Source organism: Hordeum vulgare, chromosome 3H (assembly GCF_904849725.1).
Source record: "Hordeum vulgare subsp. vulgare chromosome 3H, MorexV3_pseudomolecules_assembly, whole genome shotgun sequence".
NCBI classification, from domain to species: Eukaryota; Viridiplantae; Streptophyta; class Magnoliopsida; order Poales; family Poaceae; genus Hordeum; species Hordeum vulgare.
Window position 1 is genome coordinate 606,405,668 of NC_058520.1, and position 19,433 is coordinate 606,425,100.

General features: G+C 45.4%; 1 protein-coding gene and 1 non-coding gene across 2 annotated transcripts; one reads left to right on the top strand and one right to left on the bottom strand.

The window, feature by feature from the left end:
* The first annotated feature begins 651 nt into the window (after positions 1-651).
* Positions 652-2,718, top strand: LOC123442235 (probable disease resistance protein At5g43740). Its single transcript, XM_045118285.1, has 2 exons — positions 652-2,286; positions 2,419-2,718. Exons 1-2 carry the CDS (start codon positions 652-654, stop codon positions 2,716-2,718), a joined length of 1,935 nt encoding a protein of 644 aa, XP_044974220.1.
* Positions 2,719-18,120: 15,402 nt separating this feature from the next.
* TRNAA-UGC lies at positions 18,121-18,193 on the bottom strand. Its single transcript has one exon. It is a non-coding gene; the product is annotated as a tRNA-Ala (tRNA).
* Between the last annotated feature and the right edge of the window lie 1,240 nt (positions 18,194-19,433).

Consider the following 19,433-nt stretch of genomic DNA (forward strand, 5'->3'; position numbering starts at 1 on the left):
GAGCCTGGCTTAATGCCATATTCCGGCCATCCGAATGCAAAGGGCACGATCGAGACCTGGTCGTACATTGTACAGAACAAATCATGCAGCAGGAGCAGTTGGTAACATATTCAAGTAAACCAGCCATAACACAAAAGCCACCAAGCATATCACCTTTCTCTTGTGAGAAAATAAGCAAGTCACCATAGACATTAGAGTTTCAAGAACTAGGTTGGATACATAGATCTCATCTTCTCCCAAGAACGTTCCTGATGCACGTAAGTATTACCTGCCTTCCTTCTTGCATATACGTCTCTTTAGTTGTCCCTTTTTTCTCGCAAAATTCCCACGCCTCCTCTGTCCAAGCTTGCCAATCTGCTTATTTGATTGCAGAATGCTTTGTTCGGCGCTTTGGCCTATGCCAATGTATGAACGCTCTGAGCATCAAGCAGTTTGAAGAAGATGAAGCCCTTTGAAGTCGACGAGGCGCGAATGTTGAGAGGAGAGAGAAGAGAATCAAGCAGTTTGAAGAAGATGAACCCAGCAGTGTGGGTCATCATTTTCGTTCTTACTCTCATACTCATCAACAGCATGTATGGGACGACTACAGGAATGGTTTACCTAGTAGGATGGAGCATAATTTTCGTTTCTGTTGTTATGCTTATCATCCGGATGTATGGGATGATTCCAGAAGTAGCACGGGACGTCCTTGCGAATACGTTCGGCTCCATTTTTGGCATTTACGGTCATACTCTTGTTGTTATATTCTATTATCGCTACGTGGTGGAGGATCTTGCTGTTGCAGTCGCGAAGCTATGTCTGATGCAAATGGCCATTCGTCATCTGGATCTACTCCCTTGTTCTGAACAATGCATTTATTGGCTGAAGAGTGTGGACGAGTTGCAACACAATGAGGGAGACATTGGGGTTGCGTATGCTCTGTGTGACTTGAATTACTTAGGCAAGAAAGCACGGCAGCTGCTCAACAAGGCCAATAGTCTCCTCATTCAAGGAGACAGCTTACTGCACCCGGAAGATAATTTGCAGGGAACAATGAACTTCTACATGAAGAAGGTGATTGGTTTCATTAAGAATACAGGTGACGACTCTGACGGATTGCTGGGGATTTGGGGCATGGGTGGTGTGGGAAAATCATCCCTTCTCAAGCTCATTAGTGATTCTCGTTCAGAGGATGATCACCATTCCTTAGAAGTTATGTTTGTTCATGCTGGCATTGGATGTACCGTTAGTCAGGTGCAAGAAGCTATTGCCACTAGTATGGGACTATCTATAACGCACAATGAGACTTCCCAAGCAAATATCATCCGTGACCACCTCACTGATACAAGCTTCTTATTGCTGTTGGATGAACTGTGGGAGTATCTTGATTTGGGAGTTGTGGGCATCCCCTTTCCACTGGGGAGGGTTGTGGTCTCCCTCCCGAGTGGTTCGGCACACAAAAAATGGCGTAAAGTTGTGTTAACAACACGGAACATGTACTTGTGTCACAAGATGAAATGTCGCCGTGAAAATATCATTCGAATGGAGTGCTTCAACGAAGAAAAGGCTTGGGAACTCTACCGTGAAGGTTGGCCTGCAATCATCAATAGGGATGATGAGATTGATATTTTGTTGCCACAAAAGGAAAATCTATCTCCCCGGAGCGATGCAAAGAGACAGGTGTTGCAGCTGCAACGGCGCACCATCTTCCCTGACCAGCCACAGTACCTAGAAGATGACGAGTTGCCTGAAATAAACTGCTCTGAGAAGGTGGGATGTTTCATTGAGGCCAACGACACCCAGTCCCTATTGATGGGGATTTGGGGCATGCGAGGGGTGGGCAAGACAACTCTGCTCAGGCTCGTGCGTGATTCTTACACAGGTAAAAGTGGCTTCGACCACATTATGTTTGTTGGGGCTGGAACCGGATCTGTGTTGAACAATGTGCAACATGCTATCGCCATCAATCTAGGCTTTGATTTGGCCATGATGTCATCACTAGATGAGTTGTCCCGAGCCACACATATCTTCAAGTATCTTCAGTACAAGAGCTTCTTGTTATTATTGGATGACATAAGAGAGCCCCTTAATTGGTGGGCTGTTGGTGTGCCAATATTATCGCATAGGCGGCAGAAGATTATCTTCGCGACAAGGAGTCAGGCTGCATGTGCCCTTATGGGATGTCATGCCACCAACATCATCCAGATGCATTGTTTGCAAAAAGAGGATGCATGGAGCATCTTCAAAGACAAGGTTGGGATTGGAATCATCGACGATCATCCTCAAGTTCATCATATTGCAAAGAAGGTATGCTGATCAAATACTTGTGTATTTTGTTTAGGTCTGGCTATTTAGTTTTTTACATTCTAGAAAATACCACTTTTGTTGCAACAATTGCTCCAGGACTTACTTGCAACTTGGGTTGTGTATCATAAGCAGATGGTTGCACAGTGCGGAGGCTTGCCCCTAGCCTTATGCACGCTTGGTCGAGCCATGTCGAATAAGAGAGACCTGAGGGAATGGAGAAGCGCTTGCAGTCAGCTCACGGCTATTAGCTTGGAGCCATGTGAAATCGACGACAAGATAAGCACAATAATCGCCGACCCTCCGTATAGATGGAGAGGCGACACCATCCTCCCAATTAAGCCTTTTCTAAGAAAAATCCTCCCAATTAAGCAGATCAAAGCCAAGACTGCTGTTGGACAGGAAGATGCAGAACTGCCAGCTGAACGGATCTAACTCAAGACCGCTGTTGGACAGAAAGATCTAACACTGCAAGCTAAAAGGCTCCGATTTCGAAAGGAACACTCGGCCGGGTTCGAATTGTGATCGTGTAGCCTAACATCGCAGCTGCCAAGCAGGAGAGTTGGTGTCCTGCTTTGTACATCCCTTGCATTGGTCTTCCACGAACTCAGTTGAATTCAGCATCGCCTTGAGGAGTTGAGGTATTGCCCGGCTGATCCTCTGTTTTGGGAGTATGTTCTTGATCTGCATGTTATGTTGTACACTGTTCGTTTCCTTGACAATCAATATATCAAAATGTCTCTGGTTTTTCATTTAAAAGGAGAATATATTATCCATCTGTCTGAAGTTTGGTTCAGTAATCCACAGATTAGTGTATGATTCAAAAATAGATGACACCTGGTTTGCCCCAATTAGATTATTGCACCTTTCCTATGTAAGTTACTTACAGCTATGCTGGCTCAAGATTTGATCAAAATCATTCACATGTTACTATCACTGAACCTTCTTTGACGGCCATAACACCCAACCATTCACGATAGAGCTCTATTTAGATGGTGGTAATTTTATTCCTTGCAAGTAGAGACGTAAAATACATACTCTCCCAGATCCGAATTCATTGACGCGACCTCTGTACAATACATCTATCGATCAGATGCAGTTGAAACTGCAGCATAAGAATAATCAACATTAACGGTGTTGCCATCTTTGGAACGGTGTTCTCTCCAGCTGATCTTCCACATCTGGAGTAAGCTTATTCTGCAGAAACGAAAAAAAAAAGATTAGTCGCACTCATACAGAGATGCAAGGCTTTCTTTTCTTTTAGAAAAGGAGGCGTAGCTCCGGCCTCTGCATCGAGGGATGCATGCGGTCATATATTGAAAACGATCTCAAGTCATCGAATAGTATAAAATATTTGAAACGAAAAAAGAAAAAGAAAAAGATACACGGCATCTAAAGCGTCACAACCAGGGATGCACATAGGCCTAGATGACTAACCACCTATCTATTAATATGACGCCATCGAAACCGGTTGAAGATAGCCTTTCATCGGACACACCCAGTAACCATAGGCTCCCTGGCTTTCACATGAGTGAGTAATGACCATGTGCGGATCAAGGCAATAGCCCTGAAAATGACCTGCAAAAAGTGAATATGTTGATGTTTGTTAAATACCAAGTCATTTTTACAATTCCATGTAGCCCATAAAAGTGCACAGGTTCTTACTCGGATAAGTTTAGCAGTTTTAACATCAACCCCCTTTAACCACATCCCAAATAATGTGTTTAAACTATTAGGTGGCTTGATGTTGAAAACAATAAGAAGCGATCCTCATAAAAGTTTAGCCATAGGACAATCAAGAAAGAGGTGCTTAATCGTTTCATTGTTCTGACAGAAGCTGCATCTATTACCTTTCCAGTTATGTTTTGCCAAATTATCCTTTGTTAGAATAACCCCCTTGTGAACAAACCACATGAAGATCTTAATTTTAAGTGGAACTTTGACCTTCCAAATACTAGTAACAGTGCACGTGCAACACACGTGTAATCAAATAAATTTCCTCATTCATTAGGTTGTCAACCAGTTAATATGGGATGGAAACAATGGATATCTAGCATACACAAGTAATGAGCTACCCTAGAAATTAGAAACTTAAGCCTAATGAAAATAAGCCTAAAAAGATGCATTGTATTAACATGAGGGACCCCTATGAAGGCCAGAACGGTCAGTGCAGCAGGAAAATTTTGAGTTTTTTGAAGCAGCATGGGGGAACCTTGGGGTCTCATGGGGATCACCGATTCCATTATAGTGGGTGTCGAGAACGATGGAGATGGGGGCGACAAAGATGTAAGATATCTGAATTTAAGTACAATTACTTCTCCCTTATATCTTCTGCAACAACATGCATCATGTAGTCTGAAAATTACTGCATTTATCTTTCGATGAGGTGAACTAAAAAAACCATCTCCCACGTATTACAGTTGAGAATGCAAATGGCTCCTTGAAAATTCGTTGAACTAAAAAAATACTGATTGAATAGAGGAAGCATCAGTCTAGTATCATGGATCCGTGCTGAACATACTGTTGCTCCCGTTCCTACGTTGGCCGGGGTTTCGTCCTCGTCTTGGCCTAGTGCGACTGTTGGGCAGACACAGAGTGGGAGAGACAACAGGGCGGGCCAGGCAAGCAATGATGAACAATATTGGAAAAATAATAATGGCTGACAAATATCATGATGCATATGAACCGAGCTTAACCATTCTCAAAAAGAAAACTGATAAGAACCATACTCACGCGTACTTCTGCAGCAACTGAACTAACCTCAAGCATCCACATTGCAGGGTTGTACTTATCTTTGATTTTAGGCACTCCAGGAATCGCCTGGTAGCATTGTAAGATTAGGCATAAACAATATTTATTTTAGTTATTTAGATTAGACATAGGAATGTCCTGAATTAGTTGGACTTGAGGGCGAGGAATTTCTTCCACTTGCGTGCGAGGAGATGTACCCCCAAATTCGAGATTTGCGAGTGTATTGTTCAAATAATAAGTAGTACACGACAGAACAGTCAAAGCGACATCTCAATTTAAAAATTCTAAATTCTAGCAGTGCTTTCCTTTAACCTTCTCATATATGGAGCACTATCTCACAAATTTCAAAACCAATCCATCATTATGCCATTGATTTTTGAAGTTTTCCACAAAAAATGAGAAAAATAAAATGCAAGTTTTTTCTTAAACACACGTCAAAATGCATGACATGCCAGAGTGCATGTCAAAGTGCGAGTGTGAAATCACCGATCATTCTAATGTCAAGTCAGCCTAGCTTACATGGCACTGCTGAAGGTTCAGTTCAAGCAATGGCCCAAACCAAAAACAGTAAATTTTGCCTCCATTTATTCTCACCTAATCATTTCAATACTGCATAAATAAAACATGTAAATGTAACAGAAGTCGGAACCGACAAGGATTATTCAATCCCACATTATGCTTGTCTACTAATTCAGGAGTGACACATGCATTACAATTGATTATTGAGTAGATGTTATTTCCATCTTCATAACCACCTAACGCCTCAAGTCACACTCATATAAATGACTTAGGCAGGAATTTTGCACTTCAACACTAATAGAAACAACAGCAATAAGGCGGAAAGCTAGAACCATATTTGTTTATATCATGTATGCACTATCGAGATCAAATTGATCATAGGGTACTCTGCAAGCAAATAAGCAAGAGATATTATCATTGATACTTCATACAGCATTACAAGTTTACAACAGGGTGCGCGGCATGATGCAAGGAACTTCCAAGCGACCGCACAAGGGCGCCTCATCGGGAATTTTACACATGTGTTGTGTGGATACTCACTTGCCCTCTACGGTGGACAACAGCCTTCTGCTGACCGGTGGAGCGAGCCCGGGGATGTCGGGAATGTCCTTGTTGTGCGGGTTCACAATCTGCAATGAAACACTCGTCATTATAAGGGCACTGCAAAACTGGAATGTGGTGAGATAAAAGCCCTATTAATGCAACACACACTAGTAGAAAAAGGGCCTTTTGTCCTGGTTCGTAAGGGTCTTCTGTCCCGGTTTCGGAACTGGGACTAAAAGGTCGTTACTAATGCTCTTGGCCTTTAGTCCCGGTTCTTACATGAACCGAGACAGATGGGCCTCCACGTGGCCTGTGCGGCGAGCCCGGGCAGGGGGGCCTTTAGTCCCGGTTGGTGACACCAACCGGGACCAAAAGGCATCCACGCGTCAGCATTTCAGGTGATGGGTTTTTTTAAAGGGGGGGGGGGGGTTAGGGGGTTTTGGGCGGTTAATTTAGGTGTTTCATATATTGTGTTAGCTAGCTAATGAATAGAGAGAAGTGTCCTCTCTTATCTCCGTGCTTGGTCGACGCTGCATACTATACGCATAGAGAGGACTAGACACGCTAGCTAGTAAGCAAATGAAGGAAACAGAAGATCGTCATGAACATATGCATACAAAGAGAAGTGATATCGACCACCTCTCCTTCTTTGAGAGATTGGTCGAACAACAAGTTCTCGTATATCTATCCGACGCTACTGGCTACATATATACAATATAATTATCTCTTACAATATAATCTCCTAATTAAAATTCAACTGATTAGGGTTCACATGGTATTCTCCGTCTTTAGCGATCACGTGGTCAAGAAAGAATGCCGCCAATTCCTCTTGAATTCCTCACATACGATCTGCTGGTAGGAGTTCATTCCGCATCCGATATATCTAATTTGAAGAAGGGGGTCAATACATATATATGAGTAAATGAAACTGAACACAAATGATGGTAATAAAATAAAATTGTGAATATTATTATTTACGCACGTCATATTGTTTGTCAGAGTAGCCCCGCTCACAGGTCACGTGGCGGATGAACTCGCAAATGTAGTATCCACAGTAATCATTCCCTGGTTCCTGCCACAACCACTTTACAAGAAATAGAGGTCAATCAAACTGATAATTAGCAAGCATGGTAAATGGTATTGATGAAACTAGCGCTTGAATCACTAGGAGATGCGTGGAACATGCTACTATAGTACTTACTTTCGGGTGTCTAAATTGCAGCTTCTTCGGCAGTCCCGGAGTTTTTGCGGTGAATTTTTTCAAAACCCTGTCAGACAAAGAAAACAGCTACTTGATATCAGGAAATGAACAAAGTTGCCGATATGGTGCGATAATGATCGATTTAACTTACTTCTCTAGAATTTCAGTCATGTCCGCATACTCGTTGGGATCTTTTCGTGTCGAGTCTAAGACGGTTACTAGTCCCTACTCAAGCTTAATCTCTAGGAGAATATAGTGAAAGCTGCGCACGCATGCATAACTCATCAATTACATTACTATAACCTTGACTAATAAGGGAAACCGAATATGCATAACACTCACTGGAATTCGTAAGGGAAGAGTATTATAGCTTTGTTTTGATTCAATACAAACGATTGTAGCAGGTTGGCCTCGGTATCTTTGGCCTGAGATTTAATCATAAATGCATCTACGAGATTTGTGTTAATGAACCCAATATCACCAATTTGTCTTTTCTTCAATTCGACGATCTTCAATCTGCATATAATATAGTGAGGATAATTAAAAATACATGCAATGAAAGAGCTGGCCTATATATAGAGACTTAATGACAGAAGTAGTACTACTTACAGGCACTAGCAAGTGATCATTAATTTATCGAGGGTCTTTAGATTGAAAAAGGGGAAGAACTCCTCAAATGGAACCATCAACAGTTCAAGTCCAACGAGGTCATGCTCCTTTCTAACTCTCAGCGTTAAAATATTACTCCCCCAGACTCTTTGCAAGTTTTCATGTATCAATCATGGAATCTTCGCATCATCGTTATTAGCGATCTTTCATCTTTGACGAGAGGCTTCCCGTACACGTATTTGTGTTCGTCCACCTCCAATAAATCAAAATGTGCATCATCGGGCAGGTAATCTACAGGATTGGTACCGGGCAACAAGATCCCCGGATGATTAGCGACGATATCGCTAGACACCTTGAGCGGGGGGAACGATTGGTTCGCTTGTTCGCCGAGCTGGGCAACTTTTTTCCCAGCTCGTTGTTCTGCTAACCTTTGATCACTGATAGTACTTCCCGATCGCTGCGCTTCGATAAATGACTTTGTAATAATGCGCTCATAGTTGCCTTTCGTCCGAGACTTTGGTGGTTTCTTCAGGGCAGCCAGAGTACGCTTTGCTTTTATCGGATCTATCTTCTCCTCCGTAGGTGGATGTTTTTTTGCTTTCACCCCTTCAAAGAAGTTCTTCACTCCGGCTTCCACGATCTTCTCGTTTTCCTTCGGGCTCCTCTCGTATGGTAACTTCTCTAGAGGCTTCATAGAAGGACCGTATTTGTATTGCCTGCCTCTGGCTGTACTGCTACACGTCGGAGCAGACGGAGCGGCTGCGACTGTCTTTCCTTTCTTACCAGGCGGAGGAGAAGGACTACGCGCCGGAGGAGCCGGAGCGGCGGCGGGTCTCTTCAGCCCTTGTTGACGAGGCGAAGAAGGAGGAGGCAGCTGGCTGCTCGGGCGCGCCGACGCAGGCGGAGAAGGAGGCGGAGTGCCGTCACGCGCCGGAGAAGGAGGCTGAGTGCCCTGATCACTCGCCGGAGGAGGCGGAGGAGGAGGCGGGCCCTGACTCGCCGGAGGAGGAGGAGGAGGCGGAGTCGTCCAGTTCGGAAGGTGGATGAGCTCCTTCCGCCATAGGCATGGAGTCTTCAGAGAAGAACACAGCCGAATTTCCCCTTCACCCGTAGGGTGGTCAAGCTCAAGGTCCTCAAATCCTTCCGTTATTTGATCCACCATCACCCTAGCATATCCTTCTGGAATCGGCTGGCCGTGGTAGGTTGAGCCAGGTTCATTAGGTATAACAGAGCCAACAACCGCCTTGACTTTGAATGTCATCCATTGCGTCATAAGGTGGCAATGTTGAGACTCTGTGATAGCATCCACGGGGTAGCACGTGAAGACAGGCTCCAACTGACTCGGTGGAAGCCATGCTGCTTCTCCGCTGAGATGGCGGGGTAGCTTCAGGGGAAGCTTCGGCAGGTCGTTTGCTGCGATCTGCTTCTCGTTCCTCTAGCCCTTGTACCCTTTCGTGCAGCGCCTACAGTTGGCTATGCTCCGCTTTCTTCCTCCTCTCCTGGGTTTTGTAACCCCGTGCGTCCGGAAACCCAGCCTTCCACGAAAGGGAGCCTGGCATGCCTCGTGTCCGTCCAGGGTGCTCAGTATTCCCGAGGGCCATTGTGAGCTCGTCATTCTCTCTGTCTGGAATGAATGCCCCTTCCTGTGCTGCAGCGATATAGTGCTGAAGCTTCCTGACGGGTATTCGCAGTTGCTCTTCCGTCCAAACGCACTCCCCTGATACAGTGTCCAAGGTTCCGTCAACCCCGAAGAACCAAGTCCGGAAACGGTCTGGCCATCTCAATGTCTCTGGTTCGACCCCTTTAGCAATCAGGTCATTCTCAGCCTTGTCCCACAAAGGTCGGGCTTTGAGGTAACCAGCTGACCCCGTGCGATGGTGATGCTTCTTCTTTGCAACATTTTTCTTGTTTGTCGCTGACATCTTCTTACTCTTTTCCGATGTCTTGTGGGCCACAAATGCGGGCCATTGATCTCTGATCTTCTCAAACCGGCCGGTGAATTCTGGTGTCTCTTCTTTGTCGACAAACGTTTTAAGCTCATTCTTCCACCTCCTGAATAGTTCTGCCATCTTCTTAAGAGCATGAGACTTGATCAATTCCTCTTTAACTGGCTTCTCTGTATCCTCCTCTGGCGGTAGGGTGAAATTTCCCTTAAGCGTTGTCCAAAGATCTTCTTTCTGTTTATCGGAGACATAAGACGTCGGCACCTCAGGGTCTTCCTGCTTTGGCTTTAACCATTGCTGGATACTGATCGGGATCTTGTCCCTAACAAGAACCCTGCACTGAGCACGAAATGCACCCCTTGTCCGGATGGGTTCAATCGGCTTGCCATCGCGCGCGATTGTTGTGATCTCAAACCTTTCATCCGAGCACAACTTTTTCTTCGGGCCTCGTTTCTTTACCGAAGTTGAGGTCGATCCGGAGGGCTAGAGAAAAAAGAAGAAAGACGAGAGTTAATTAATATGTGTACATATGAACACAATGAATGCATCAATTAACTAGTCAGCACGGGCCTAACTAATATATATATACCTGGCCGGACTCGGTTCGGTCAACGGAGCCGTCATGAACGCCCTCTTCTTCACCCGGTCCTTCCAGATCATCATGAACGCCCTCTTCTTCACCAGGTCCTTCCAGACCATCATGAACATACCCCTCTTCTTCACCCGGTCCTTCCAGACCAGCGGTGTCTCTGAGAAACGATGCAACGACATCACTTCCTTGTGCGATTATCTCCCCCAACATCGCTTCTATTGCTTCATCTCGGGAGTGATCCATAGTTTCTGCAAATATTTACAACATGTCAATTATTATTCAAACATGGTACAGATGGATATATATTAGTGGCAAACGTAGAACTAGCTAGCTAATCACAATAAGGAATCATGTTAGTGGCCTCGACGCTGCTTCTCTAGGGTTTGGGGTGGCCTAGACAACGCTTCAAGGGTTTGGGGTGGCCTCGACACAACGCTTCAACGGTTTGGGGTGGCCTCGACGACAACGCTCTTTTAACTTGGTAAATTTGGGTGGCCCCAAGAGAGTTTGTCGGGTAGGGGCGCGGCGGGAGGGAGTTGGAGACCAACATCATTTTTTCTCTAGGGTTTGGGTGTCCTCGAGGGTTTTGGTCGAGCGAGAGGGCCGAGGGGGGGTGCTCCCGTGGTATAAGTTATCACGGTCGAGAGTGGGTATATATATCGACCGCCCCTCATGTCGAAGTTATGCGGGAGGGGGTTATATCGACAACGACGCGACATACATATACATGGGAAAATAATGTTATCGGGGATGGGGTATATCGGTACCCCCCCTCGTGTTGAAGTTCGATCGGGAGGGGGTATATCGAGAACGACATACCCGATAAAAAATAAGAAGACAAAAGAAGAAATAAAAAGAGGAGAAGAAGAAAGGAATAGAAGAGAAGCAATCAAAGGAAAAAAAAGAAAAAAAGGAAAAGAAGAAAGGAATAGAGGAGAAAGAAGAAAAAAATAGAAAATCTCTATTCATTTCTTCTTCTACTCTTCTTTTTCTTCTTTTTTCCTCTTCTTATTTATTTCTCCTCTTCTTCCTCTCCTCTTCTTCTCCTTTCTTCCTCTTCTTATTTTCCTTTTTCTCCTCTCATTCTTTTTCTTCTTCTTCGTTATCTTCCTAGCTATATATAATACTTTTCTAAAAATGTAACTTTTGCATATATAAAACCTTTTCTTCTTCTTCCTTCTTCCTTCTTCCTGCTCTTCCTTCTTTTCCTAAATATATAAATTTTTCTAAAAATGAAACTAACCTAAAATGTACTAAATCAGAGAACATATATAGATAAAACTAAACTAAAATGTACCAAATCAGAGAACATATATAGATAAAACTAACCTAAAATGTACCCAAATGTACTAAAAATCTAACTTTTATATGCACAGAGAACATACATACATATATACATTTTTATAAAAATGCAAAAAACAAGTCATCATTTATATGAACAAAGGAGAGGACAGGGTGGGTGGCGCCAGCCCGACCAAGGAGAGGCACGGTGTCGGCGTCGGTGTAGAGGGCGGCGACGGCGGCGTGGTCGGGGTAGGGGCGACAGCGATCGACAGGGCAAAGGGCGGCGACGACGTCGACGGGGCGGGTAGGGGCGCGGTAGAGGCACGGCGAGGGCGCGCGATGTGGTCGGGGGGCAGGGGCGACGACGGCGTGGTCGGGCCGGGCAACGACGGCGTGGTCGGGGGCAGGGGCGACGACGGCGAGCTCGGGCAGCGTGGCGTCGTCGTCGGAGGAATCGAAGAAACTGACGAAATTTTCACAATAGCTCGCTTATATAGCAAAGCCATTGGTACCGGTTCGTGGCACCAACCGGTACAAATGCCCCCTTTAGTCCCGGTTGGTGCCGCTTCCCGCCCTTTGGGCTGCTGAAAAGTGACCTTTGGTCCCGGTTGGTGAGACCAACCGGGACTAAAGGGTGGGCATTGGTACCGGTTGGTGCCACGAACCGGTACCAAAGGCCCCTGTGCTGCCCGCGTCGCGGCCAAAGTTTAGTCCCAACTCGCTAGTTGAGAGGGGCGCGTAGTGGTTTATAAGCCCCACTGCCGCACCCCTCTCGAGCTCCTCTCCACTGCAGGCTTACGGGACTACTTGCTAATGCTTTGCCTGATGGGCCTTCTCGGCTACCGCGGGCCTGAATCCTGGCCCATGGATGGGTTTCTAGTCGTATTCAAGCCGTGGTGGCCCAGTTGGTGGCAATTTTTTATTTTTTTCCCAAATTTTTTGTTTTCTTTTTTGTTTTATTTATTTATTGCATTGGTACCGGTTGCCTGCCACAGCCGTGGTGCGGTTGAATGTTTAGTCCCACCTCGCCAAGCGAAGGGCTTCCGAGCCTGTTTATAAGCTCCGCCGCGGCTACAACGTGGAGAGGAACATCTATTTTTTATTTTTTTCCATTATTTTTGTTTTGTTTATTTTTTTAGTTAGCTTATTTTGTTTTGTTTCTCCTTACAACAAAATACTTATTTTTTATTTTTTTGTTTCTAATTACTTATTTATTTTATTTTATGATAATTCTTTTTGCCATTAAGACCATGAAATTGAAAAGCATTTGAAATGAACTCTGAAAAGGTTCCAAGTTGGCATGGTATCATCATTTCACCCACATAGCATGTGCGAGAAAGTAGAGAGGCTTATAGCAAAAACTGGATAACTTCGACATGAGGGGCGGTCGATATATATACCCACTCTCGACCGTGATAACTTATACCACGGGAGCACCCCCCTCGGCCCTCTCGCTCGACCAAAACTCTCGAGGACACCCAAACCCTAGAGAAAAAACGATGTTGGTCTCCTACCCCCTCCCGCCGTGCCCCTACTCGACAAACTCTCTCGAGGCCACCCAAATTTACCAAGTTAAAAGAGCGTTGTCGTCGAGGCCACCCCAAACCCTTGAAGCCTTGTGTCGAGGCCACCCCAAACCCTTGAAGCGTTGTCTAGGCCACCCAAACCCTAGAGAAGCAGCGTCGAGGCCACTAACATGATTCCTTATTGTGATTAGCTAGCTAGTTCTATGTTTGCCACTAATATATATCCATCTGTACCATGTTTGAATAATAATTGACGTGTTGTAAATATTTGCAGAAACTATGGATCACTCCCGAGACGAAGCAACAGAAGCGATGTTGGGGGAGATAATCGCACAAGGAAGTGTTGTCGTTGCGTCGTTTCTCAGAGACACCGATGGTCAGGAAGGACCGGGTGAAGAAGAGGGCTATGTTCATGATGGCTCCGGTGACCCATTAATGCCGGTACAAGAAGAGGGCTATGTTACATTATGGCTCCGGTGACCCAATGGAGGTACAAGAAGGAGACCGTGATGACGGCTTCGGTGACCGAACCGAGTCCGGCCAGGTATATATATATTAGTTAAGCTTGTGCTGACTAGTTAATTGATGCATTCATTGTGTTCATATGTACACATATTAATTAACTCTCGTCTTTCTTCTTTTTTCTCTAGCCCTCCGGATCGAGCTCAACTTCGATAAAGAAACGAGGTCCGAAGAAAAAGTTGCGCTCGGATGAATGGTTTGAGATCACAGCAATCGCACGCGATGGCAAGCCGATTGAACCCATCCGGACAAGGATTGCATTTCGTGCTCAGTGCAGGGTTCTTGATAGGGACAAGATCCCGATCAGTATCCAGCAATGGTTAAAACCAAAGAAGGAAGACCCTGAGGTGCCGACGTCTTATGTCTCCGATATGCACAAAGAAGATCTTTGGACAACGCTTAAGGAAAATTTCACCCTACCGCTAGAGGAGGATCCAGAGAAGCCAGTTAAAGAGGAATTGATCAAGTCTCATGCTCTTAAGAAGATGGCAGAACTATTCAGGAGCTGGAAGAATGAGCTGAAAACGTTTGTCGACAAAGAAAAGACACCAGAATTCACCGGCCGTTTTGAGAAGATCAGAGATCAATGGCCCGCATTTGTGGCGCACAATACATCAGAAAAGAGTAAGAAGATGTCAGTGACAAACAAGAAAAATGCTGCGAAGAAGAAGCATCACCATCGCACGGGGTCAGGTGGTTACCTCAAAGCCCGACCTTTGTGGGACAAGGCTGAGAATGACTTGATTGCTAAAGGGGTCGAACCAGAGACATTGAGATGGCCATACCGTTGCCGGACTTGGTTCTTCGGGGTTGCCGGATCCTTGGACCCTGTATCAGGGAAGTGCGTTTGGACGAAAGAGCAACTGAGAATACCCGTCACGAAGCTTCGGCACTATATCGCCGCATCACAGCAAGGTACGACGTTCGTTCTAGACAGAGAGAAGGACGAGCTCACAATGGCCCTCGGGAATCCTGAGCACCATGGACGGACACGAGGCACGCCAGGCTCCCTTCCGTGGAACGTTGGGTTTCCGGATGCAGGGGGTTACAAAACCCACGAGAGGAGGAAGAAAGTGGAGCATAGCCAACTACAGGCGCTGCACGAAAGGGTACAAGGGCTAGAGGAACGAGAAGAAGATCGCAGCAAACGACACGTCGAAGCTTCCCCTGAAGCTACCCCGCCATCTCAGCGGAGAAGCAGCGTGCTTTCTACCGAGTAGACTCAGCAGCTGGAGCCTGTCTTCACGGGCTACCCCGTGGATGCTATCAGAGAGTCTCAACTTTGCCACCTTATGACATGATGGATGACATTTAAAGTCAAGGCGGTTGTTGGCTCTGTTATACCTAATGAACCTGGCTCAACCTACCACCGCCAGCCGATTTCAGAAGGATATGCTAGGGTGATGGTGGATCAAATAACGGATGGATTTGAGGACCTTGAGCTTGACCACCCTACGGGTGAAGGGGAGATTCGGCTGGGTTCTTCTCTGAAGACTACATGGCTATGGCGGAAGGAGCTCATCAACCTTCCGAAGTGGACGCCTCCGCCTCCTCCTCCTCCGACGACGAGTGAGAGCACTCCACCTCCTCCTCCGCATCCTCCGGCAAGTGATCAGGGCACTCAGCCTCCTTCTCCGGCGCGTGGCGGCACTCCGCCTCCTGCGCCGGCGCGCCCGAGCAGCCAGCTGCCTCCTCCTTCTCCGCCTCGTCAACAAGGGCGGAAGAGACCCGCCGCCGCTCCGGCTCCTCCGACGCGTCATCCTTCTGCTTCGCCTCATAAGAAAGGAAAGACAGCCGCAGCCGCTCCGTATGCTCCGGCATCTAGCACTACAGGCAGAGGCAGGCAATACAGATACGGTCCTTCTCTGAAGACTCCAGAGAAGTTACCATAAGAGAGGAGCCAGGAGGAAATCACGAAGATCGTGGAAGCCGAAGTGAAGAACTTCTTTGAAGGGGTGAAAGCAAAAAAACATCCACCTCCGGAGGAGAAGATAGATCCGGTAAAAGCAAAGCGTACTCTGGCTGCCCTGAAGAAACCACCAAAGTATCCGGCGAAAGGCAACTATGAGCGCATTCTTACAATGTCATTTATCGAAGCGGAGCGGTCGGGAAGTACTATCAGTGATCAAAGGTTAGCAAAACTACGAGCTGGGAGAAAAGTTGCCCAGCTCGGCGAACAACCGAACCAATTGTTCCCCCCGCTCCAGGTGTCTAGCGTCGTTGCGAATCATCCGGGCGTGATGGTGCCCGGTTATAACGATCTTGGAGATTACCCGCCCGACGATGCACATTTTGATTACTTGTAGGTGGACGAACACAAATACGTGTACGGGAAGCCTCTCGTCAAATATGAAAAATCTCTAACAACGATGATGCGAAGATTCCATGATTGGTATATGAAAACCTGCAGAGAGTCTGGGGGGAGGAATATTTTGACGCTCAGAGTTAAAGAGGAGCATGACCTCGTTGGAATTGATCTGTTGAATGTTCCATTTGAGGAGTTCTTCAAGTTTTTCAATCTAAAGGCCCTCGATAAGTCAATTATCACTTGCTACTCCCTGTAAGTAGTACTACTTTTGTCATTAAGTCTATATATAGGTCAGTTCTTTCATTGGATGTATCTTTAATTATTCTCACTATATTATGCAGATTGAAGATCGCCGAATTGAAGAAAAGACAAATCGGTGATATTGGGTTCATTAACACAAATCTCATACATGCATATATGGATAAATTTCAGGTCAAAGATACCGAGGCCAAGCTGCTACAATCGTTTATATTAAATCAAAACAAAGCTATAATACTCTTCCCTTACAACTTCGAGTGAGTGTTACTGTCTTGTGCACATTCGGTTTCCCTTATTAGTCGAGGTTATAGTAATGTAATTGATGAGTTATGCATGCGTGCGCAGGTTCCACTATAGTCTCCTAGAGATTACGCTTGAGCAGGGACTGGTAACCGTCTTAGACTCGAGACGAAAAGATCCCAAGAAGTACGCAGACATGATTGAAATTCTAGAGAAGTAAGTTAAATCTATCATTATCGCACCATATCGGCAACTTCAATTTGTTCATTTCCTGATATCAAGTAATTGTTTTTTTTGTCTGGCAGGGTTTGTAGTAAATTCACCTCAAAAACTCCGGGACTGTCAAAGAAGCTGTAGTTGAGACACCCGAAAGTAAGTACTATAGTAACATATATGTTCCATGCATCTCCTAGTGATTCAAGCGCTAGTTTCATCAATACCATTTAGCATGCTTGCTAATTATCAGTTTGATTGACCTCTTTTTCTTGTAAAGTGGCTGTGGCAGGAAGAAGGGACTAATTACTGTGGATACTACATTTATGAGTCCATCCGCCACACGACCTGTGAGCGGGGCTACTCCGAGAAATAATATGAAGTGCGTAAATAATTATATTCACAATTTTATTTTATTACCATCATTTGTGTTCAGTTTCATTTATTCATATATATGTATTGACCCCCTTCTTTAAATTAGATATTTCGGATGCGAAATGAACTCCTAGCACCAGATCGTATGCGAGGAATTCAAGAGGAATTGGCGGCATTCTTTCTTGACCACGTGATCGCTAAAGACGGAGAATACTATGTGGACCCTGCATGGTTCAATTTTAATTAGGAGATTATATTGTAAAATATACTTATATTGTATATATGTAGCCAGTAGCGTCGGATAGATATACGAGAACTTGTTGTTCGACCAATCTCTCAGAGAAGGAGAGGTGGTCGATATCACTTCTCTTTGTATGCATCTGTTCATAACGATCTTCTGTTTTCTTCATTTGCTTAACTAGCTAGCGTGTGTAGTCCTGTCTATACGTATAGTACGTAGTGTCGATCAAGCACGGAGATAAGAAATGACACTTCTCTCTATTAATTAGCATGCCAACACAGTATATGAAACACCTAAATTAACCCTCCAAAACCCCCAAACCCTTCCCTCCCCTTTCAAAAAAAAACAAAACCCCCAGCACGTGAGATGCTCACGCGTGCCAGCCACGTGGAGGCCCATCTGTCCCGGTTTATGCAAGAACCGGGACTAAAGGTTTAGGACATTAGTACCGACACTTTAGTCCCGGTTCGAAAACCGGAACAAATGGCCCTCACGAACCGGGACAATAGGTCAACATGATTGCGCATGGATGGCCACGCGTAGGCGATTTACGTCAACATGATTATACTACGTCTGTCGTTGTTATTTTTTTTACTATACATAATGGATAAACGGGCCGCATCGTGTGGGCGCTAAAAAGAATTGAGAGTCAAATTGGTCAAGTAAACTATTACAGCCCAACAGATCGACACCAACGGGAAAAAATGATTAATGGAGATGCGGGGGATCGAACCCCGTGCCTCCCGCATGCAAAGCGGGCGCTCTACCATTTGAGCTACATCCCCGTTGTTCAAATTTTCAATACCGAGGTTCCACTAGTAATAGTAAATGCGTTTGCTAATCACAGGATCCAGTGCGTTGCCATCAGCAAGAACACTACTAGCAGCTCGTTTGTCCAATCGTATTCACCCAACGCAAACAAGATCTCAGGCGGGGGAATATATGCTACGCACATAGAAACAAAAGAAAATCAACGTAATGCAGTGCCTATTTTTTTTTAGACAAAGCCGTTTAAAAATACTTGTCATAGGAATATATGTTTCTAGATATATTTTAGTTCTACATACATCCATCTTTATCCATTTCTGCGACAAGTAATTTCAGATAGAGGGAGTACTATCTAATTCCGAGCAATTTCTAAGTATCAAATATATCTCTAACATCTCTCATGTTATAGTGATAGTGTACCAAACAATAGAAATGTCACTAACGGTCGAACTTGGGATAATCGGAAGGTAAAAGCTGATCGGCTGACATCCTCTAGTAGTAATAGTTGGACCATCGTGGACAATGGCGAAGGACGGCAGGTTGATGCAGTCATTTTTGAGATCGACATTCTTCACATAGAAGAAGACTTTCTGCCATTTCTTCACAGAGTTCTGCAGGGGGAGCTTCGGGAAGCCGGACGCGGCTCAGTGATGGACAAGGGCTCTGCCCCAGTCAGACATCTTTTTGCCCTGGGGGGTCCCGTCTGACACAGACTGCTGCTTGAAGTAGAAGAATTGGCGCCATAGATCGAGGCACGGCTCTATCCCCAAGAATCCCTCGCACAGCGAGACGTACGGGGCCAGTTGCAACACGACGTTCGCCGCAAGGTGATGCAGCTGTAGGTCGTAGTGAACCAAGAAACAGTTGAAGAAGTTGCTCGCCGGCAACCCGAACCCGCTGAAGAAGTGTTCGAGGAAAACACCACCACCTTGTCGGCCTTCGGGGACGGAGAGCCCTCTCCCTCTAGGACGCACGCAGGTAGGGACTCGAGACTTATAAGTCCCTGTAAACAAACAGGTAGGGACTCGAGACTTATAAGTCCGTGTAAACAAACAGGTAGGGACTTATGACTTATAAGTTAGGACTTAAAAAAGTCTTAAGACTTATGAAAGGCCTAATTCGATCCGATCAGCGACTATGTTCCCCTACAGTCGGCATGGTTTTGCTGGAACTGGAAACGCAGCCTAATTCTGTTGGACGGCTCACGGCTGCATGCATGATGGAACCTCTATCAAATGAAGTTGACTATGTTTAGGA

Coding starts and splice junctions, on each gene's coding strand:
- LOC123442235 (XM_045118285.1), top strand. CDS start 652: ATGTATGGGATGATTCCAGAAGTAGCACGGGACGTCCTTGCGAATACG. Junction 2,287..2,418: donor TTCATCATATTGCAAAGAAG/GTATGCTGATCA, acceptor TATCATAAGCAG/ATGGTTGCACAGTGCGGAGG.